The following is a 24536-nucleotide window of genomic DNA, read 5'->3' as shown; positions in this document are numbered from 1 at the left end:
AAAAAAATATCTCTTGTTTTCCCGCCTTGTTGTTAGATTAGTCCAGTTTCAGAGCTTGCTGATCCCTGGACTTTGTTTGCAGTTCCTGTTACTGATTCTTTACCTAATTTGGAAAGGAGGAAGTTCCTTTGCTATCCAGTGGGAGTGGGAAGCATTGAGCTGCCTGTTGGTCCAGTTTTGTGAGGTTTCAGCCAGCAACTTGTAGTTTATTGGTCGTTTTGGGCCAGTTCCTAGCTTCTTTCAGCCCCCTGATATAAAAACGCTAAACGCTGCTTTTTGGCTTGTACCTACTCAGCACAGGATCCTGGTGGTGGCCAGCAGAGTAACCCAAGCTTCAAGGAGCTGAAACAGCGACTTTACCTGATATAAGTATTTTTTGTGGCTTTCCACTTCTATTTATCTTGCTACTGTATTTTCGCCTGTTTGCTGATACATTGCTACTGTTTTATTCTGCATTTATTCTGATATTGCACTTGTTTCTCAGTTTGTTACTTTAAATATCTGTAACTGTTGCAAATTGTTTGTGTAGGCTGTGATAGCCGATTTATAGCATTTATAAGTGTTTACTGTATCTGTTCTGCTTGTCTCTTGAAAAAAAAACAAAAAATTATCTCTTGTTTTCCCGCCTTGTTGTTAGATTAGTCCAGTTTCAGAGCTTGCTGATCCCTGGACTTTGTTTGCAGTTCCTGTTACTGATTCTTTACCTAATTTGGAAAGGAGGAAGTTCCTTTGCTATCCAGTGGGAGTGGGAAGCATTGAGCTGCCTGTTGGTCCAGTTTTGTGAGGTTTCAGCCAGCAACTTGTAGTTTATTGGTCGTTTTGGGCCAGTTCCTAGCTTCTTTCAGCCCCCTGATATAAAAACGCTTAAACGCTGCTTTTTGGCTTGTACCTACTCAGCACAAGATCCTCGTGGTGTCCAGCAGTGTAATCCAAGCTTCAGAGAGCTGAAAAAGCGACTTTACCTGATATAAGTATTTTTTGTGGCTTTCCACTTCTATTTATCTTGCTACTGTATTTTCGCCTGTTTGCTGATACATTGCTACTGTTTTATTCTGCATTTATTCTGATATTGCACTTGTTTCTCAGTTTGTTACTTTAAATATCTGTAACTGTTGCAAATTGTTTGTGTAGGCTGTGATAGCCGATTTATAGCATTTATAAGTGTTTACTGTATCTGTTCTGCTTGTCTCTTGAAAAAAAAAAAAAAAAATATCTCTTGTTTTCCCGCCTTGTTGTTAGATTAGTCCAGTTTCAGAGCTTGCTGATCCCTGGACTTTGTTTGCAGTTCCTGTTACTGATTCTTTACCTAATTTGGAAAGGAGGAAGTTCCTTTGCTATCCAGTGGGAGTGGGAAGCATTGAGCTGCCTGTTGGTCCAGTTTTGTGAGGTTTCAGCCAGCAACTTGTAGTTTATTGGTCGTTTTGGGCCAGTTCCTAGCTTCTTTCAGCTCCCTGATATAAAAAACGCTAAACGCGCGTTTTTTGGCTTGTACCTACGCAGCACAAGATCCTGGTGGTGGCCAGCAGAGTAATCCAAGCGTCAGAGAGCTGAAAAAGCGACTTTACCTGATATAAGTATTTTTTGTGGCTTTCCACTTCTATTTATCTTGCTACTGTATTTTCGCCTGTTTGCTGATACATTGCTACTGTTTTATTCTGCATTTATTCTGATATTGCACTTGTTTCTCAGTTTGTTACTTTAAATATCTGTAACTGTTGCAAATTGTTTGTGTAGGCTGTGATAGCCGATTTATAGCATTTATAAGTGTTTACTGTATCTGTTCTGCTTGTCTCTTGAAAAAAAAAAAAAAAATATCTCTTGTTTTCCGCCTTGTTGCTAGATTAGTCCAGTTTCAGAGCTTGCTGATCCCTGGACTTTGTTTGCAGTTCCTGTTACTGATTCTTTACCTAATTTGGAAAGGAGGAAGTTCCTTTGCTATCCAGTGGGAGTGGGAAGCATTGAGCTGCCTGTTGGTCCAGTTTTGTGAGGTTTCAGCCAGCAACTTGTAGTTTATTGGTCGCTTTGGGCCAGTTCCTAGCTTCTTTCAGCCCCCTGATATAAAAACGCTAAACGCTGCTTTTTGGCTTGTACCTACTCAGCACAAGATCCTCGTGGTGGCCAGCAGAGTAATCCAAGCTTCAGAGAGCTGAAAAAGCGACTTTACCTGATATAAGTATTTTTTGTGGCTTTCCACTTCTATTTATCTTGCTACTGTATTTTCGCCTGTTTGCTGATACATTGCTACTGTTTTATTCTGCATTTATTCTGATATTGCACTTGTTTCTCAGTTTGTTACTTTAAATATCTGTAACTGTTGCAAATTGTTTGTGTAGGCTGTGATAGCCGATTTATAGCATTTATAAGTGTTTACTGTATCTGTTCTGCTTGTCTCTTGAAAAAAAAAAAAAAATATCTCTTGTTTTCCCGCCTTGTTAAGCTAGATTAGTCCAGTTTCAGAGCTTGCTGATCCCTGGACTTTGTTTGCAGTTCCTGTTACTGATTCTTTACCTAATTTGGAAAGGAGGAAGTTCCTTTGCTATCCAGTGGGAGTGGGAAGCATTGAGCTGCCTGTTGGTCCAGTTTTGTGAGGTTTCAGCCAGCAACTTGTAGTTTATTGGTCGCTTTGGGCCAGTTCCTAGCTTCTTTCAGCCCCTGATATAAAACGCTTAAACGCTGCTTATGCCGATTTAGCTGAAGTTTGCTGAGCTGCTACTGTTGCACACTAGGGCAGCCGGTTAAGCAGATTTAAACTATTAGGGCTACCTAAATTACACTCTTCAAATTTTCCCTTAAAACTACCTTCCTCGAACTATACTACTGATCTAATCAGCGATCCTATAACTAAAAGATCATCTCTACTTGACTCCAAGTAGACTATTCTCTATCTGTTAAACCTAGCACTTGCTCCTACAGTACTTATTACCTTGATACGGCACTCTTGTCATAGATAGTACCCCAAAAGGCAAACCCCATTTCTGTCACCCACGCCCCCGGAATCTTTTTCAAAGTTTTTGTCTATTCCTTCTAGCATGTCGACGGATCAGTTGCTAGTGTCCTCTCCTGCTCAGCTGGTGAACCTAGAATTTGGGGGCAATGTAACATTTGCCTCATGAACACAGACACCCCTCCCCCCCCCCCAAAAAACAAAAATACATGCGAGATGCAACTATACGGCCAAACTGGAGGCTGAGCTCTCTCAACATAGGACTGGCAAGACCAGTCAGGAGGAGAAGGTTACCACACACACTATAGACCCAGTCTCACATAGTACCATCACAACCTCAAATCATACACATAAACACACAAAGACATACTCGGAGGCTCTGAACAAAAATCTACCAAAACAGCAGAGGCCACCTAAGCAGACACCCAAACAACCACCACCTCAGAACACAGCACCTGCAACACATAGACCTCACAGTCAGAGTGTCAAACAGTCACAGCCCTTAAGGCCAAACACAATGCCAGACACACTAGTCATTGGTGACTCCATAGTCAGACACACTGACGCTCCGCCACCAGACTGAGTAAGGAGAAGGTCACAGTAAGCTGCCTGTCGGGCGCTAGAATCCGCCACATAACGCAAGCACTCAGGTCTCTCAACAGCAGGTACAAATATGACTCAGTCATTGTCCATGCTGGTGTGAACGACCTGAGACGCACTCCTTGGACTACATGAAAAGAGACATTGAGGAGCTCTCTGATTATGTAGCCCAGGCAGGTATGACCCTGACCTTGAGCAGTATCCTACCTTCACCAAGAATGATGCCACAATACAGAGATAAGATGATCAGCTTTAACAATTGGCTTAACCACTGGTGTCATTCAAAGGGGATCCAGTGTCTGTCTGCCTGGGATGACATGCTGGACAAGCCACGCTGCTTCGCAAGGGACGGCTTGCACCTGTCACCCTGGGATTCCGGATATTGGCAAAGGCTCTTGCCACCCCATAGTGCCTTTTTAGGCAAGGCTCAAATTCTAAACCTACCACCCTAGAACACAAAAAGGAAAAAACTAAGGGTAATGCTGCTCAATGCCAGAAGTCTAAATCTCAAAATGCACGCACTCGAGGCCCTTCTCAATATGGAGAACATCGATGTCTGTGCTGTGACAGAAACCTGGTTCAAGGCTCCTGAGAGCACCCCAGCACTATCAGGTTTTACCTCATATCATGCTCCGCCCCAAAATCCGGACAATACCAAGAAAGGAGGGGGGGGTATCCATATTCATCAAGGACACCCACACCTCAAGACTGGTGGCAACGCACGATGCATCGGAGACCATCCAGGTGCAATTAACCATAGGCAAGACTGCTCTGCAAATTGTAGCATGTTACAGGCCACCCTCACAAACTCAGGAACCTCACATGGCCTTCCTGAAAACACTAGAGGGGATAAATGTATCACCAAACACCATCATACTAGGTGACTTCAATTACCCTAATATAGACTGGGAACACTACTCAAGCCCAAACACCCTAGCCCAAAAGTTCCTGGAATTCATAAACTCAAATGCCATGGAACAACTAGTCACCATCCCCACAAGAGGAGATAACATACTTGATCTCATCATCACGAACATGGGAGCACAATGTTCAACACCGGAAGTATACCCCTCACTGGTGAGATCAGATCACAACTAATCTCGCTGGAGGTCCTCATCCCACCCCCACCTGAAATAAAAAGACCACAGTAAAACTTCTCAAAGCCGACTTCACACTTCTAAAGACTAGTGTGGTCTCCTTTAAGGCCCCCGAGCGGCGGAAAACAGTACTCAAGCCGCTGAATCACTCACAAATGCCTTCTACCAGCACCTGCAGGACTGCATGGATAAGGCAATCCCAAGCAAAACAAAGACTCTCTGTACCAAAGGCACGCGGCCACTCTGGTGGACCCCAGCCATAAACAAACTCTACAACAAAAGGAGAAAGCTACTACAAGATAGAGCAAAATCCTTAAAAGGTAAGACACCCTTGATCACTATAAGTAAAAACTAAGAGCTCTCATAAAATCATCCAAAGCAAATTTTGAGAGAAAAATAGCTAAAGACTCAAAAGACAATCATAAGGCATTCTTTAGCTATGTTAGAAACCTGGGAGGAAACTCCCAGATATGCTCAGAACTAGTCAAAAATGATGTGAAGATTACTGATCCTACAGACATTGCCAACATACTGGCTGACAGGTTCAGTGCAAACTTCTCCCCTCCCCCAAAAGGAGAGATATCTATACCAAACGATTGCAGCCCCCAAACATTTCCAACGCCCAAGTTAAAACTGCTCTCTCCAAAGCAAAAACACAGCATCCATGGGACCCGACGGTGTCCCCGGCTGTGTGCTCCACTTAACTCAATGAGGAATTAAACCCACAACTAGGACAGCTATTTAATCAAAGTCTTACCTCTGGATATGTACCCAGGAGTGGCGACTGCAACTGTGGTCCCACTTCACAAAGGCGGTGCTTCCACCGACCCTGGAAATTACCGCCTATTAGCTTGACAAGCCTTATCTGCAAAGCCATGGAGAGGATCATAATGGACCTCATAAATAAAGACATAGGGAATTTGCAGACCTTGGATCCAACCCAGTTTGGCTTTGTCAAAGGCAGATCATGCCTTTTAAACTTGGTTGACTTTTTCAAACAGTCACCAAAGCCATTGATGAGGGAAAGGCAGTCCATACAGCCTACCTGGATCTGGCGAAGGCCTTCGATACAATACCTCACTGGTATCATTGAAAAACTCAGCAGCTTAAATGTTAACCCATACATCACAAGATGGGTTGCAAACTGGCTGAGTGACAGAACCCACAGGGTCAGAGTTGCTGGCGCCATGTCAGACTCAAAGCCTGTCACAAGTGGGGTCCCACAGGGCTCAGTCCTGGGCCCACTCTTGTTTGGCATCTACTTTTCCAAGTACAAGCAAACACAGGAGGGTTATGGTTGACAAAGTTTGCAGATGACTGCAAACTGGGAGCCATAGTAGAAAACACATCTGACACAGATATCCTTCAGAAGGGTCTCACAGAAACGGATAACTGGTGCCAGAGCCATGGCCTAAAGTTAAATGCCAAAAAATGCATAGTCATACCCTTCGGGAAAAACAAGGTTACCCCTAGCTACCAAATAGGTGGCAATCCACTGAGCACAGAAGAAGTTATCAGGGACTTGGGGACCCAGGTTGATTGTAGTCTGTCATTCGACACCCATGTAGCTAAAGTAGTTAGGAAGACCTTCTACATTGCCCACCTTATCATGAAGGGATTCTCATCTAGATCAAGGGAGGTCATGGTCTCCCTTTACTCATCACTCATCAGACCAATGATTGAGTACAATGCCCAATTCGAATGTATCTGACCCGACACTTGCAGCAGCTGGAGAGACCACAAAAGTTCCTCACCAAAAGGATAAAGGGTCTCAAAATCTGTCCTATGCTGCCCGACTGAAAGAACTCCAGCTCTATTCAGTCGCCACCGCTTGCTCAGAGGTGACCTTTGCCTAACATACAAGGCCATGTCAAACCCAGATTTGATGAATATGCTTCACCTCAAAAAATCTAGATCCACCAGAGCCACAAGGGCGGAGACTTAAACCTCGACACGGCTATTAATAGGACGTGCTGGAGGGATAGATTCATCACCCAAAGACTCCCTATGCTGTGGAACAAAATCCCGGTATATGTGAGGCAGAGCACCTCGCTGGCCTTGTTCAAGAGAAATCTTGACCAATGGATGGGAGATCGCAAATATACCCCAGGGATTACCTCAGTGTCACTGCTCGACAGAGGCACAGCAAAATAATGGGTATAGTTCCCCATACTTAAGGGGTGGCGTAAGCCACAAAACGATGGGCTAGGCTTGTAAATGCCCTCGGGCAGATAGCCTAGTATGAACCTATGAACCTATGAACCTATAAGGAGATGTAAGGTATAAATAGGTACTTGTTCACATAAGGAGATGTAAGGTATGAATAGGTACTTGTTCACATAAGGAGATGTAAGGTATGAATAGGTACTTGTTCACATAAGGAGATATAAGGTATGAATAGGTACTTGTTCACATAAGGAGATGTAAGGTATGAATAGGTACTTGTTCACATAAGGAGATGTAAGGTATGAATAGGTACTTGTTCACATAAGGAGATGTAAGGTATGAATAGGTACTTGTTCACATAAGGAGATGTAAGGTATGAATAGGTACTTGTTCACATAAGGAGATGTAAGGTATGAATAGGTACTTGTTCACATAAGGAGATGTAAGGTATGAATAGGTACTTGTTCACATAAGGAGATGTAAGGTATGAATAGGTACTTGTTCACATAAGGAGATGTAAGGTATGAATAGGTACTTGTTCACATAAGGAGATGTAAGGTATGAATAGGTACTTGTTCACATAAGGAGATATAAGGTATGAATAGGTACTTGTTCACATAAGGAGATGTAAGGTATGAATAGGTACTTGTTTACATAAGGAGATGTAAGGTATGAATAGGTACTTGTTCACATAAGGAGATGTAAGGTATGAATAGGTACTTGTTCACATAAGGAGATGTAAGGTATGAACAGGTACTTGTTCACATAAGGAGATGTAAGGTATGAATAGGTACTTGTTCACATAAGATGTAAGGTATGAATAGGTACTTGTTCACATAAGGAGATGTAAGGTATGAATAGGTACTTGTTCACATAAGAAGATGTAAGGTATGAATAGGTACTTGTTCACATAAGGAGATGTAAGGTATGAATAGGTACTTGTTCACATAAGGAGATATAAGGTATGAATAGGTATTTGTTCACATAAGGAGATGTAAGGTATAAATAGGTACTTGTTCACATAAGGAGATGTAAGGTATGAATAGGTACTTGTTCACATAAGGAGATGTAAGGTATGAATAGGTACTTGTTCACATAAGGAGATGTAAGGTATGAATAGGTACTTGTTCACATAAGGAGATGTAAGGTATGAATAGGTAATTGTTCACATAAGGAGATGTAAGGTATGAATAGGTACTTGTTCACATAAGGAGATGTAAGGTATGAATAGGTACTTGTTTACATAAGGAGATGTAAGGTATAAATAGGTACTTGTTCACATAAGGAGATGTAAGGTATGAATAGGTACTTGTTCACATAAGGAGATGTAAGGTATGAATAGGTACTTGTTCACATAAGGAGATGTAAGGTATGAATAGGTACTTGTTCACATTTAGGAATTTGTTTATCCTGTTGTTGAGAAAGAACAGAGCCAGATTTTGGCTAGGAAGTCTTTCAGAATGGTTTTGAAGGATGGGAGGGAGGGTACTGACCTTATGGACACAGATAAGGAGTTACAGGCCTTAGCATCATTGTATGGGTACAGACAATACCCAGCAGGTTTGTGAAGTTTGTGGACAGACAAGAGTTTTTGGTCACTGGATTGTAATGACAAACTAAGAACACAGTTGTATAGAATGCTATTTAGTGCTAGAGAAGTAGATGGATTCTGGATAATTTTATGGGTGTTAAGAAGTTGTGTATACGTTAGTTGATAGGGTAGTTCTAACCAATTTAGGCTTTTAGTGCTACACAGTGGTGGGCTCTGAAGGGGGCATTTGCAGCAAATTTATCAACTTTGTTATAGCACTGCTCAAGTTTTGATTTTTTGCGATGCCTGAAGGTTAGGAATGCACTGTAAAGAAATGTGGGAAGGAGATAAGTCGTGATAAGTCTAGTTTTAGTTGCATCAGCTAGACAGTTTTTTGCTCTATAAAATAGAACTAGTTTTTGATCAGTCTTTCTTATGCAACTTTGTATATACAGGTCAAATTTAAGATTATCATTTACTATCGTCCCTAATAATTTTATGAGAAGTGATTTAATAGTTGTATTATCAAGAGAGAGGAATTTATAAATTTTCTTTTTTTTATGGGAAGAGGGATTTTGGGGAAAAAAGCAGTAGTTTTTTTTTTTTTTTGTATGGCTGTTTTTTTGCCCTTTTTTGGGAGGGAGTTGTAGGATGTTGTGAAATGAGTAGGTATATTTAATGTATACTCAGACTGTATACTGCAGTGTGGAACTTGAGAATATTCTCACAGCAATTAGTTAAATCAGAAGATTTTAAATGCAAATACTACAGTAAAAAAAAGGAGAAGACCAGAGGACAAAATTCAGGAAGCTAGTTCCTCACACAGAGGTTTCTTTTGAAGGAAGACCTGGAAGTGTGGAGCATAGTCAGTAGATTATAATGTGTAAAGGCAACGTGTGGGAATACTTGATTATGGAGCTGAAAGGTGGGCCTTGGAGAGACCTGTACCCATATCCATTTGGAGTTAAAAGGCAATATCCTAGAATAGCTGTGTAGACTGAAGACTGTTGTCACACTGTTAGCTTTATTTTGAAACTGCAAAGTCAAGTGAATTATTGGTTTTGGATACTGAATAAACCTGTGTTCTTCCGCATGTCCTGTTGTCTCCTTTTCTCCTGATCATTATTGAAACATATGTGAGTGAGTGTGTGTGTGTGTGTGTGTGTGTGTGTGTGTGTGTGTGTGTGTGTGTGTGTGTGTGTGTGTGTGTGTGTGTGTGTGTGTGTGTGTGTGTGTGTGTGTGTGTGTGTGTGTGTGTGTGTGTGTGTGTGTGTGTGTGTGTGTGTGTGTGTGTGTGTGTGTGTGTGTGTGTGTGTGTGTGTGTGTGTGTGTGTGTGTGTGTGTGTGTGTGTGTGTGTGTGTGTGTGTGTGTGTGTGTGTGTGTGTGTATGTGCATGTTTGTCTGTGTGTATATATTGTATACAGGTATACATCTTTAGTGTTTATGAGGTAGCTCTGTGAAGCTGCATGTGATATGATACACATTCTCCTAGACTCTTCATTTTGAATACACACTTCACTGAGGTTATCCCACATACTCTGTGACTCTTTATTAATATTTATCCTAACATTACACACACTGCGAAATTCATGAATTCTCTCTGCTGTCTTTGGGAAGGGAAAAAAGTACACTGATGGCTTGTCAACTTCATACCAGCAAAGCTAATCTTCTAATAACGAAACTAAGAAGACCTCTAACAATTTATGTGTTACACTTGGGAATTTACAGCCATGCTGGCATCCGTTCCAAGGGCATTACCAGATGGTCTCTCAATGGGGTCACCAAGAGTCAGTCATCCAGACAGGTGAAATCCTCTGAGTGAAGAAGAAAGACCAAATAGCAGAACTTTGTACTAAAAGTGGTGCCCTCACAAACAAACTAAAAAGAATCACCTGTGCAGACTTTAGACAATTTTTTTTTCCAGAAAGCATTCATCATGTTCAAAGGCATGCATCTGGAGCATTTCTCCCTGAGTCTCCGCTGAAAATGGGCTCTGAGCCAGTCAGACTTTGCTTGCAAACAAATGTTAAATAAATAATAAATAAATAAGTAAATGTCTAGCCACCAACATGACTGAAGTTCTCTATGGGAATAGAGACCTGACTCACTTGTGCATTTTCATCCAGAACCTGATGTACAAGATGAACTTGTTGACGCCACTGTGGCGGAAAACAAAAAAACATGTTTTTGTCTAATTTGGAACTGCAGACTAGTGATAGTAGACCCCTTGGCCTTGATCTGAGGGGAGGACAGCCTCATTATTTCATTAAAGGAGTAACGTTTAGGTCTGTGCCAAGATCTGCATAGATAGCTTGGTCCTTGGTCTTTTAGCAATAGTCTTTCTGGCAGAAAACCTAGGAGCTCTATGGCATATCCCTCCATATCCATGTCTAGGACCAATTGTTCCTTAGTGACTGCTCTGCTAACAGGGGCAAACTCAGAGAATTCACCCCAAATGGACAGCCCTAGACAGTATTTAGTAATGCAACTGTTGGGGCACTGGCATCATCCTGGTGGGCAACTTGCCTGGCACTGGATAAGCCCAGGCTCCGTGATACTTAAGTTCCTTTGTTGGCAAAAAAATGTCTTATTCTTGGTGGGACTGGTCAGACCTAGCAGAAGAAGTGAAGGAGACTGAAGGGGTTCAAAGTTAATAAGGCCTAATCTTCTACAAGACATCATCTACCGGGATCAGTTAAAGGTGAATGAATAAAATCTTGCCATTGAAAGAACCATTACAGATTATGAACTGCCTCCTAAGCTCCTTCTAAAAGAAGGATAGCCCTAGAAGGTCATCCTATGTGGGCACATAACTGAGCTTGTAGGTCTGGTCATACTTTACTACAATCAGAACTACAGCCTGCTAGGTAGAAGTCCATCTTGGATATTGTAGAAAGAATATAGATCATTCCTCCTTCAGGTCAGACGTACAGTTAGACAGGAAGGAAAGCTTTCCCAATGAATTATTCTTCTGTGAAGAACTGGAAACTTGACAGGTGAGACAAATAGTTATGGGCTCCAAACTCTGTCAAATGCTTTACATTTCTTTGTCTGGATTATGTGCTGAAGTGAAGCGATCATATGGTAGTCGGACTCACGGTACCTTCTCATGATCTTACTCTACTCAGGTGAGGGCCTCTACAGAACATATACTTTCTTTGGAGTCACAACAGCATAGTCAGGGCACTTCCTGCTCTCATATGTAGCCTCTTTGATTGGTAAGGCGCTCCATATGAGAGGTGACTCAAAGCTCCTCTTTCTTCTTCTCCAGATACTCATTAAGTCCTTTATGGGGAGTAAAAATGGGGGTGGAAGGCCACTCCATGGAGAACTTCTTGATCTTTAGAGTTTTTCAGCAGAAGTGGTCATTGCAGTGGGTCTCTAAGGTGGGGAATATCCACTGTTATTTTCTGCCAAAAAGTTAATGGATTCAAGGTCCTCCATCTCCTCACTTGAAGCTACAACACTACAAAATGGTCAGGCTTGTGTATGGCTGAAATGTGTGGAGACAAGTATGGGTACCCATTAGATGTTAGGTACATGGAAATGGCTGTCAAAAGCACACCTACAACAGATGCATGAGGTCAGTGAGGCCTGCACTAGGGTCACTGATGATTTCAGACCATGCTCCCTATGGACTTCAGACATCTGCAAAAAGTTGAAAGCCTGGACTATGAGCTTTGGGGATAGAAAACCTACTGAATCATTGGATAATACAAGCCCTGAGGAGGGTCCCTGCAGAGACGAATCATTGACCCCAAGTATAACAACCAACCTGTAATGAGGCAACTCAAGAAACTGCTCCCCAATATCAGGCAATGGTTGCTCATAAGCATGGTCCAGACAAATGAGTAAGACATTAGCTGAGCCTGCACACCTGGATTAAGACACCAAGGTGAGACCTTCAACTGCACCTTCTCTGGGACTTTTTACCCCAAAGAGGAAGGTGAACAGAAGTTCAAGTTCTCAGTAGTCAAGAAAGAACTCATCATGTGCAAGAGCTGAAGGACTTTTTGAAATTACTTACCTCTAAGGACGTACTGATGGGGCTGTGTCTTGAATCTCACCCTAAGCCCATAGAAGGAACCTTCTGAAATCTCACCCTAAGCCTATGAAAGGAACCTTCAAACAACAACATCCTTCTGATAGCCAGGTAGGACAGGAAATCTGCATCTGCAGATGACTGAGTTAAATCACTGGCACATGTAACAGTGCCTTATGATGTGATCCATTCTCAGGCATTGCAGAAAATAGTTGTGTGGGTCTTGGCTCATTATCAGTAAACAGAATGGGAACTTAGAAGATTTTGCTGCTTAGACATTGAAATCAGGAACTTTTCACTGATGAATGTCAAACCTTCAATCCAAACTGTGAGGGGCTGAAAAGATCTAGTGGTGCTCAGACCCTAGTTTACTCTTCCAGTATACTACATGACTTAAGTCCATGCACCTACACAGGGAATGCATGTCTCCAAGTAAGGAAGATTCAGAGAAAAATGCCACACTTGGAATGGAAGACAAGATGAACACAACTGCAAATCCACGAAGAGCTTCCATAGTGTTAGATCTGTGACTTTTGCTTACTTTGAATAACAGTTCACACTGTGTGGTATCTAGCTGTGTTCTGACCACTTTTTTCCAAACCATAACATAGTTGTACTAATTCCACTTAAGCCTAACATTACATTTTTTATGTTTACTAGTGGGTTTTCTAAAAATTCTGGTATACATTATTAATGCACATTTACTCACAAAGGGTTCACCTGTTTCAAAATAAATTACAATGCAATGCAGTTAGATGGATAGAGAAAAATGTAAAATGCAGTACGTGTTCACTATATTACAATACATAGTATATAGTACAGTAATGAAAAATAACTACAATGTATTTTAACAATGTTCTAGTTTAAAGTTTATTACCAAAACAGAACACTTGTCATACTTTCATAATATAATTAATATGTACTACTTCAGTCTGAATTAGCATCTGATGATATAAAATATACATCCATAGGAATATCATTGCCAGGTTCCCTTTCAACCATGAATTAAAAATGCCTCACAGGGGATTTAGCTATAAATAAGAGCTGCACATGCATGCCGGTTGAGATTTGAATATTATGCGAGTTATTTTCTAAATAAGTTATTATTCTAACCAGTGCAGTGTACAGCTCAGTTTACCTAGTACTTATATACCTTAGCTGTCATGCATGCATTATGGGTTTTCAGGTTGCTATGACATCAGGTGACTTCAGTCCTCTGTTGATTCTGCACTTATAATGCCCTAGATATGCAAATAGACTAAGCATTTGATTCACATATTTCATTCATTCAGGAATCATGTATTAAGAAAACAGCATTTAAGTTCAGGTGTTAAGGTGATTTTAATATGAAACACATTTCTAGAATGACACTGAGATTTCACTTTACTATAGGCAATGTTAAAAAAAGACTCATCAAACTAATTTCGGGAGTGCCAGAAAATAAAATTCTGAAAATCATCTGGTTACCACTACAGGCATGTACCTTTTCCTGTTGTCCACTCATGCACTCTTTTACAATGTTATTTTGTATGCCTTTCTGTCAGTATCATTTTTGCCACCTACCTCTCTCTCTCTTTTAGCAATTTGACCCCCCAGTCTCTGTCCAGTGTTTAGCTGACCACGGCTGCCACTTACAGTCAGAAATTATATTATGAGTAAAAACAGCCATGAAAATAACCTAACAAGATGTACACAGCTTAGTCAGCCCTGGCAAAAACCTACCCCATATTTAGAATACTTAAATGTTATGATTATCTCTGCATTATGGATATCTATCTCCTGACACTACTGTTTAGATGAAAGGTCAGTGGACCAACAAAAATTATACAAACAGTTTAATCTTTTATGGAATATATAGAATTTTATGATTGTCTGAAAGCTACTGGTTTGTTAGCACTCACTGTCAAATCATTGTAACGAATATCAACGTTTCACATAATTTTTCTGACAGGGGGCAATGTATCCCCACATTCCACTGATTGAGCTCCTTATGCTCTATTCTAAATATAATCAACTTTGGGGTCACCGTACCATTGGATAAGAAGAAATTCTCCATCACAGTGACCCTCCAGAGTTGACTGAATTCAGCTACTCAAGTCAAAACTGCAAGTTCAGCATGTTGTTTGCAGTCAGTCACCACAGTAACCACATACATGTTATAACTGGATCTCATCTCTTCTATCCTGTTACTACTACATGGTTAGGTGTCAGACAAAATTCTAGGTAAATTAGGTAAATCAGTTCCAAATAAACCATCAAGTGAATAGCTGCGTAACCTCACCTGATTTGATGCAATATGCCTGATTAGAAGGAAACCAGTATCCGTGCTGGCAGGTGATATACTTATAGTCAGTGTTGAGAGAATATCCATCATCACAGAAAAACTCCACTACAGTGCCATGAATGTAGCGGTCACAGGGCTGCGGATGGCAGATGTAGTCTCCGTGATCCACGACTGGAGGTAATGGACACACTGTCCAAGAAAAACAACAAAAGCATAATGTCAGGCCCATTTATAAATGTGCATGCAAAAATAACTTTCTATAAATAAGTGAAGTAATACTGTAAAAATGTTAGAAGTTATTTTTTATAACAAAGCATCTGGTAACACTGAACTCTGTAGTTTGGATCTGTAGTTTATGTAAATAGAACTGACTACTAGGCATGTTAGCTAACAGAAAAATAAAATCACTAAACTAAACAAATGAGTAATAATGTGATATTAGCCCGACATAGCCAGTAACAGAAATAGTAACAATAACAGAAATTATTTTATTTGATTTTAATACTTATTTTATGGAACCCACTCTGCAGGATGTTTCTAATCAAAAACCTAAGACCAGTTTTATGGTTTGTATTTTTCTTAGTTGTGGTCTTACATCCCCCTTTCTACAGGGTACCCTAAGTACATGTCTTCTGACATACTTGCTTTATGTTTCTTAGCATTCACAGTAACGCCAACCTGTGACAGGAAGCCTCATACAGATACAACCACAACTTAGTAGGTTTTGCTAGATACAATAAAATTAGTCTGATCCCACACACACACACACACACACACACACACACACACACACACACACACACACACACACACACACACACACACACAAATACAAACTGAGCAGAAATAGACTGATTCTCCCCACAACCAAAAACATACTTAAAATAATCAACATTTGGCTTACTACATTATTCTTCTACTCTTAATTGCAAGTGTCTAATTTCTGATGCTGTCTTGCAAGAGATACTTTTTTTTTGCAGATGCCTCCATACCTTTAGTGGAATAAACAGACAAACAGAAAAAAATGCCATGGGATCACAGAAGAAGTGAGTCATGTTCAACACCCACTAGTCAGTGTTAGAGTGTAAAACAATATTTCAGACACAGGAGGCTGTGAAAACTAGCATAACTTAAATAATAAACACATTGCTTCTAATAAGTATGACAGCTTTTTTACAGAAATCAGAGAACCAAATGCAGAAAAGGATAATTATATGAAAAAAGAAAAAAAAAAGGAAAAACAAATAAAGAATGTAAAAAAAAAAAAGTATTCTCTTTTCATCTGGGAGGGCTGTAGTCCAATGTCAAAAATTGTCTCTGTCAGTCAAAAAATAATAAGCAGCCTGCAATAAAATACAAGGCAGCTATCTTCACAATGGGTAAAAAAAGTACAACTACACCTGCTAAAAAAGCATGTAGCAGTCCTTGAAAATATTTAATATGCTCTTAAAAATGTATACAGTGCCTTAATTGTATTGCACAAAACCCCAAATGTGGTATATATTACTGGTTCAGCCATCAAAATATCAAAAATATAACAAGTAAAATGGATGAAACAAACCACAACCAGCAATAAATTAATAAAAAGAAAAACTTTGTTTAATGGTTAAGTGCTTTCGCAGCAAGTAATGCCACTTCATCAGACACTCAAACACTGCAATACCATGCATTTCATCCATTTTACTTGCCTTAATTGTATTGCTGCATGGGTTATGGGAATTGTTTGAAAGCAGAAAATTAGGAAATTGGGTCTTCATCTAGAGGATTATTTTGAAGGAAGAAACCTGGAAGCATGGAATGGAAGAGTCCACTTCAGGTTACCTGTAGTACTTTGAGAAACCGCTTATTTGTACTGCTGGAAGTTTGGCCTGAGAGACACCTGCAGTCTTGAATTTTTTTTTTCCCCAAAAAACCCCTGCCTAATTCCTAGAGGGGCTATGTGGACTCTGGATGAAGCAATCTAAGGTACTGTGTATTTTTATTTGTGACTGCAAAGCCAAGTGGGTTATTATTTTGGTTTTCATACCGACTTCAAAAATAAACCTGTGTTTTTATGTACTATCCTTCCTCTGATATCTCTTTGATCTTACACTGGCTGTGTGCGCATGGGCAGCTGTCCAGAGGCAAGCCGATTTTCTAATCCTCACAGATTGCCTGCTGCCAAGTTCAAACCACATTTTAAGTATTACATTCCTTATAGAACTGCGAGTGTCAGGTTCCTGCCAGTTCTAGCTAACTGGTTACCACAACTGTGTATAATTTATTAAACAAAACTGTGGAATCACAGATAGGGACTGACCTAAGGCTGGTGCCATTACAATAACAAGTTATAGTTGTGACAGCTAGGAAGAAAATAACCAGGAAGGATGACTTAAAGTCATATTTGTGGTGTCTGAGCACTATGGCACACCACAAAAATAGAGCCATACAGATTGGGCAAAAATCCTGCTATCACAGATGACAGGACAGGGACTGAAAATATATATGGACGTGGAAAAAACACTGTTGTCATGAAAAAAAAGAACTTTTAGTCAGGAGAGATATAACTGCTGAAGTACAAGCCATAAAATCATAAAAATGTATAGACATACATTTAATGTGGATAAACTAGAATACAAACTGATGCATGATTTAAAGCATTCTTTAAAATTCTGACTTGAATCTGATAGGAAAGAAAAGCAAAATGTTAGACAGTTTAGCCGCAAATTCATATTTTTTAGTTCAGTATTGCTGTCCATCTGCCTTAGCCTCTGCCACGCCTTCATTTGTCTTTGAGCTTTCCCAGCATCAGTGTTTTCTTTAATGAATCTATTTTTCACATTATGTGGTCAAACTATCAAGACTTCCAGAGAACAATCTACATTTATTTCATTAAGTACGGATGAATTTGATCTTCTTGTATTCCATTGATTTTTTTAGAAGTTTTCTCCAACAGCTAGCAACTTCCGGAGAACACTTATTAGTTAAGGATGTATATATGTCTTTCGGCTTTTCCCGGTTAAGGGTCGCCACAGCGGAACTCCGGTCTGCTCATGATTGGCAGTGGATTTTACAGTGCCGGGTTGCCAGCCTGATGCCCAACCTTCAACGAAGACACGCCCATTCACGCAAGCATCTACCTGCATGCCTTTAATGGCACACGACCATGGGGAACAGTGTTTAAGACTGATATGCCTGCTTCTAGGGCTAAAAAGTGTAATTAGCAGTATAGCATCTTCTGTGAAACAAAACTTAGCATGTACTGAGTTAACTTGTTACAAATATGAGGGGCAAGTTGCATTGCTATGTTCTGTGTCAATCAACCAATCAACTGTATGCTGTTTACAGAAATATGAAAGCTGAAAGGTAGGCTTTAGAAGAAGTAGCTCTTGTAATGTAATGCAACTAGCATAACTGAGTCAGCCTTGTGGTGGTACAACCAAGATAGTAAAATGTTCTATATTTTTAGATGTAAGGGTTGTTTGAGTCCGGCTAGATGGAAGCATGATTTTCCTTTCAATTGTCACCTGGTATGTAATCTCAAGAATAGTGACAACCAAAAAGTGAAGGTATTGGAGATAATATTCATTTATGGAGACAAAAGAGAGGATCCCCTTACACATACAGAATTTCAGGCATTTCTAGGAAGTCTTATATCCTGTGGTTGTAACCCCTGATTTAAGTACTGTGGAAAATTTGTGTCGAAGGAGACTCCACGGATACAGTATGGTGGGTGGATACACAGCTTGATACACCCAATCAAGTATAATAATGTGGGTGGGTGAGGAAGACAGTGATTCAGATGTAGAGATTCAGAATCAAAACCAGGACAAGCTAATTGACATAGAAATTGCGAAACGTGCTACAATTTGGTTGTGTCTGGATAGCAAAAGTGATACTGTCTGTTATCAGAAGCATGACCCAATGACAGAGCAAGAGAAACTAATAAAAAAGTAACAGATACTGTAATAGAAACTGATAATGAACTGACAGAAAACTCCCAAATGAAAATCAGTTCAAGTCAAAAGTATGCACAGAATCTAACAAGTGTTTCTACAGAAACAGCGAAGAAAAAAAAATAAGAAAGAAAGGAAGGCATCTGAGTAAGGACCTTCAGAACAAAGTGAGTACAGAAAGTCAGATAAGCAGGACTGTTCAGAGTTTTAAGCTTATTTGTCTAGAGTAAACCAGAGAATGAAACTGAAAGTGTAATCTAGGTAACACGAATCTGTAAACAAAGAAAAAAGTAACGCTGAAAATAAATTTTGCTGCCATGCCCTCCGGAGAGGGGGAGAATGCAGGGAAGGAAAAGAAAGTGAGAGAAAGTGGTATTCATTTCCACTAAGGCAGAGGAAAAGCAACCTGTGAGGAAAGAGAACACTCAAGAGGTAAATCAGAAGGTAATTTTTGTTTAAAACTACTCTTTGCAGGGGAAGATTTATTAATTTGTTTTACTTATGCTTTGTAGACTAGATGCTGCAGTACCAATAGTTTTGTGGGAAGATGCCTCACTGTTCACCTCAAGGCAAGTTTCTGAGGTAAAAACCCTAAGCTGGTGGGATCACAAATAAGCCAGATATATTTTAAAAAGGCACTATGGGAAGATGATACTTTACGTATGGCAAGGGAAAATATAACCAAGGTTGGTGGAGTAGACAGTCAGCACGATGCAACCATTATTTCTTACCCTATTTTGAGTTAAAGGATGACATCTCATATACAGTAAGTAAAATGTGGAAGAAATTCTGTCATTTACTAGTTCCAAAACTTTGTAAGATGTTTTTATTAATAAATCTATCTCAGAGTCATGTACCATGTCATGGATGTCATGGGATGTGCAAAACTATGGCAAGGATATTAATTAGGCTTTTACTGGTCAAATATAATAAAAGAGATGGAGGACTTTTGTGTTTCTTGTCCAGAATTCCAGAAAACTGCACCCCATCCTGGAACAGACACTCCTTGATATGAATGTCTGTCATGGAATACCCTATGAGCATACTGCTATTGACATTGTGGGACCACTGGTAAAATCTAGCGATAGATATCAGAACATACTAACCATAGTAGTTTTTGCTACCAAATTTCCAGAAGCAGTACTACTGTACAAAGCTAATGCTTGCCAGGGACTGGCATTGTTATTTTCCAGAGTGGATATCTCTAAAGAGATTCTTACTGACCATGGTACTAGCTTTACATCATGGGTACTGTATTAGTCATTTTAGTGCTTTAAAGTGAAACTGTTGAAGACATCATTAGTTTTATCATCCATATACTGATAGATTCTTACAAAGGTTTAGAAAACTGAAATCCATCCTTGGGAAAGTTGTTGATGGCAGATGATAAAAATCATGATCAGTTGTTACACAGCTTACTGTCTGCAATCAAGGAGATGCTACAAGATTCAAATGGGTTTACACTTTCGGAAATTTTATATAGCAAGCATCCAAGAGGACTGCTTGGCATAGTAAATGAAATCTGGGAAGAAGAAGAAAAGACACAGTTTAAAATTGCAGCAGAACACTAACTTACTTTGTAGGATAGATTAAAGCTGGCAATGTCCATCTTAGGGGAGTATCTACAGATAACACAGGAAATGCAATAAAAGTAAAATAAGATTGTCAACTTAGAAAATTTATTCCAGGAGATCAGTTATTAGTGCTTGTTTCCTCTACAGGAATTAAATCTGCAAACCAAACAATAGATGCCATTTGCAGGACAAACAATAAGATGCCATTTGAGGCGAGTGAAAAAATATCTGAAATTAACTGCCAGGTTTGATAGTCAGAAAGAACAAATTTATCACATTAATGTGGTGAAGCCATGAAAGAAGTAATGAATTATTTGGAGAGCTTGCAAGCTGAAGTTCATACAAGAGATACCAGGGAATCTCTACCTGATGTGCAGATAGAGGAACCCTTGTCACAAGGAAGAAAAACAAAATGTGAGAGAATTTTTATAATAAATAAAGAAAATAAAAAAAGCATTCTCATAGATGAGTGGAAACACTAAACTAATACAGCATAGTAGAGAGACAGCTTTTGAAATGAAGTTGAAACCAAGAACTAACAGAGTACCAGAGACACAAAAACAGTAAAAGCAGGAGTTCAAAAAATGCTCACAGTAGGCATTAAAGAGGAGTCACAGAATGACTACAGTAGCCCCAAAGTGCTAATCCCTAAATCTGTGGGAAGTATTGGAAGCTGTAATGATTTTATGAAACTGAATAGCATTTTAAAGTCTTGACAGTTATCTTGTGCCCAGAATGGATGAGCTGGCAACTCAAGGAAAATCCAGGAACTTAACAATAGTAGGCAGGATGAAAGCATACTGTCAGATATCACTTATTGCCTCTGCCAAAGATAAAAAATAGTTTTTGTAACATCTGATAATCTATTCCAGTCCTCAACCATTTGGCCTACATGGGGCCTCAGCTTCCTTTCAGAGGCTGAAGGATACAACAAAAAGCCACACTCACAATATCCTACTGCATACCTGGATGACATGATCATTCATTCTGAGGACTGTGAAGTCACTTTCCTAAAATGCAGGGTACTATAGTATGTAAGACAAGAAGGCTTGACTGTGAATGCTAAGAAACGTAAGGCAGGTATGTCAGATGACAAGTACTTAGGGGACCCTATAGAAAGGGGGATGTAAGACCACAACTAATCAAAATACAAACCATAAAACTGGGCATTTTCTCTCTACTAAAAAGCAAGCAATTTTTTCTAGACGTAGCTGGGTGTTACAGAAAGTTTATGCCTAGTTATGCGACTATTGCTTATCCCTTGACACGTCTCAAAAAATGGAAAGCTCATGTCAGTGTTCAATGATTTCTTGGGGCAGACAAAGCATTTAGTGAACTAAAAACAATTCTATATTTTGAACAATCGTTAGTTATTCCTGATTACATTACATACTTTACTTTTTATAACCACATGTCAAAGACAGGTGAGGGCATTGCTGTCCCAAATTATAAAAGGCGAGCACCATCCTGTATGCTATATCAGTAGGAAATTGAGCAATGCAGAAAGTAGATACTTATCTATTGAAAGAGTGTTTTTCTAGCAATAAAGTGAACCGTCTATGCCTTGATTGCTATTTGTTAGGCACATATTTTACTTTGGCAATAGATTATGCCCTCTTTATAATGGTTATGTAGGCAAACTGATAGCAAAACAAAGTTTTGTGGGTATGCACTATTCTTCAACCATTTCAGTGTATAGTGATCCATATTCACAGCCTTAACCAACAGAAATGCTGGTGGGTTGTCCACGGCCTGCAACTTGTTTTCTTTCTTTATTTATTTATTTTTGTTAAAAAAACTCACAACAAGCTAAAATCCATATTATTTTGTTGAGAGTATATTGTATTATTGGGGTTGTTGTTATAAATATGATTCCAGCACCTCTGATTTTGTGCTGGGAGGAGGAAGCTGTAACATGTTGCCTGGGAAATGTGTACTATGCCTTTAAAAAAGTGTAAGACACCTTTAGTGTACTGTGGTGTGGAGTACAGGAATATTCTCTTAGAAGTTAGCTAGTAACAAGGTTTTAACCAAAAATCAAGGGTGTGTATAATGAGGTTGTCTGAAAGCAGCACACCTGGAAATCAGTTTATCACCTGGAAGATCAGTTTTGAAGGAAGGCATTAGAAGTATAGGGTAGGAGAATCAAGTCTTGTCTAACCTGTGGAATGTACCTTGTGGAAGTTCTTGTAGCTTTGAATCTTCTTAAAATAAAAACCTGTGTCCTGGAGGGGATGAAAGCAACCTAACGTACCACGTATTTTAATTTGGGACTGTTGATACTGCAAACACAAATGGGCTAATTTATTTTGTTTTTTTGTTTTGTTTTTGTTTTGTTTTGCTTTGTGTTTTTGACTTATGAAAATAAACCATTTGTTTTTATAGGTGCGTAGGTAGGTACTAAGCAATTAGTCTCCAGACCATTACAAGCCTAGCCAAAAGCCCCCTTTCAAAAGTTCCCTAAAGCCTACGGAATGGCAGGATAAGACAGACTTGAGAGGATATGAGGCTGCCCTTTCAATCAATTATCTAGGCTTATCTTGAAGGTGGACAGGGTGCTATTCTGTTTGACATGTAATGGAAGTTTGTTTCAGAGGTGAGGATGACTATATCACACCAACATGTCTTATTTATCTGCTGATGAAGGTTTACATCCTTTAAGCTGGTAGTCAAGGTGCTATTTGTTCTTTGAAGAAATATTAGATCCAAGAGGGTTGGACTTTCCATGGCTCGAAAGCCTAGACACAGACCTCCACAATGGAGTCTGTAAGAGACTGAATAAGGAGAGAAGGCTGCCGGCCTGTCCTTATAACTAAGCTTTTTTGAGGCCACTGATGTTTTTAGTTATGAATCTCTGAAGTGTCTCAAGTTGAGTGATATGTTTAGATAAACATATGCCAAAAGGTGCATTACATTTAATAATGGGTCTAATATGATATGAGTAAATGGGAATTAAGACCTCTTTGGATCTAGTGGAGATGTCTTTGGAAATTAGATGGACCAGACAGAAGTTTTTCTGAACTACTGTGGAGACAAGATGGTCAAATGGTAAAGAATTATCAACAAGAATGCCCAGATCCCTTACAACAATATCTGCCTAGAGAGTGTGTCACCTTTATGTTATGTGAAAATGCTTTGTTTCCCAAAATTAACTATACTTCAGTTTTTTACATTTAATTTGAGACTACTGTCCTTGCATTAATTGTTACATGATCTAACCCATGTTGGAGCAATTGAGAGTAAGTGGAAGATCAAATAACAATACCCAATTTACATTTGTCTGTAAACTTAGATAACCATTTGCCATGAGTGTAGGCCTGAAGGTCAGAGAAATAGAAGTCAGATAGGAGTTGGCTCAGTTCTGAGCCCTGTGTACACCACTGGTAACTGTTTTGCATTCAGAAGTGGCACCTGTGGCAATAAACTTAAAAGGTTCTGTCAAGCAACCAGTTAGCTGTCCACTGCACAACATAAGGATTTATATTCAGATTTACAAAGCAATCAATAATGCATGTATCGGTAATACAGTGAAAGGCCCTGGTCAGGTCCAGACATGCCATATGTATTGCATAACCACTACAGACGGCTTCTATTACTTTTTCAAATAAATGAATGCAGCATTTTTCCATGCCTCTGCAGCAGTTCAGCCATGTCCCTGCCCTTTCTCCCCTGTTCGGACTATGCCTTCTATGTCAGTATCACCAGCTTCCATCAGAGATCACTGAGGTGAAAGCCCGCCCAGCCATCCTATCACCAGGATGGACACACACATACTCCTTTGCTGCTCCATCAGTTGCCTGAGCTGCTACTTGAACCTGGTTATATTGTGCTGTAGTCAGAGTTTTATCTCTTTATACCACAGGAGGAATTTACTGGGTCTGTAGTTACCAGGGCCCGTTGTTGGGAAACCCTTGTGTCATGGCATTACAATGGCTATTTTCCAGACTTAAAGAATGCAACCAGTGGAGAGGCTTAGACTGGAACTGATATCTGGCTGGTATATTACCATGGCCCATGGATGTGGTCACTTTGGAATCTGGGAGGGCTGATGGCACTTGTTCCTTAGCAATTAGGGAGGTAGCTAGGGCTGTGGAATCTGTAAAATGCCTACAACTGTGGTTAGAGTAAAATCTGCATTAAATTTGTGAGCTAAGATATTACCTATTTCGTTTGGCTCAATGTGTGCATCATTGTTGTTGACTAGCTCCAAGTATTACTGGATGTTAGTTCTTAATTTCTTGACATAATTAAAGAAAAAGATTTGTAATTATTTTTGGTTTAAGTGGTTATTTTAATTTCATATACCATTTTGTGCTTCCTAATGATCCCCTTAAGCTCTTTATAAGTTTGCTGAAGTGTGTT

The 24536-nt window shown here is 39.7% G+C and overlaps 1 protein-coding gene across 1 annotated transcript in view; it reads right to left on the bottom strand.

The window, feature by feature from the left end:
- SUSD4 (sushi domain containing 4) overlaps positions 1–24536 on the bottom strand; it is a 693417-nt gene that overhangs the window by 386693 nt on the left and 282188 nt on the right. The window contains exon 5 of the mRNA XM_044060186.1: positions 14663–14854. Within this exon, the coding sequence (XP_043916121.1) occupies positions 14663–14854 (192 nt within the window). The remainder of the gene's footprint in view (positions 1–14662; positions 14855–24536) is intronic.

The sequence above is a fragment of the Protopterus annectens genome, chromosome 1.part2 (genome assembly GCF_019279795.1).
Source record: "Protopterus annectens isolate FY-2018-M chromosome 1.part2, PAN1.0, whole genome shotgun sequence".
NCBI lineage: Eukaryota > Metazoa > Chordata > Ceratodontiformes > Protopteridae > Protopterus > Protopterus annectens.
Note: the sequence above shows the minus strand (reverse complement) of the source record. Positions and strands in the feature narration are given on the sequence as shown.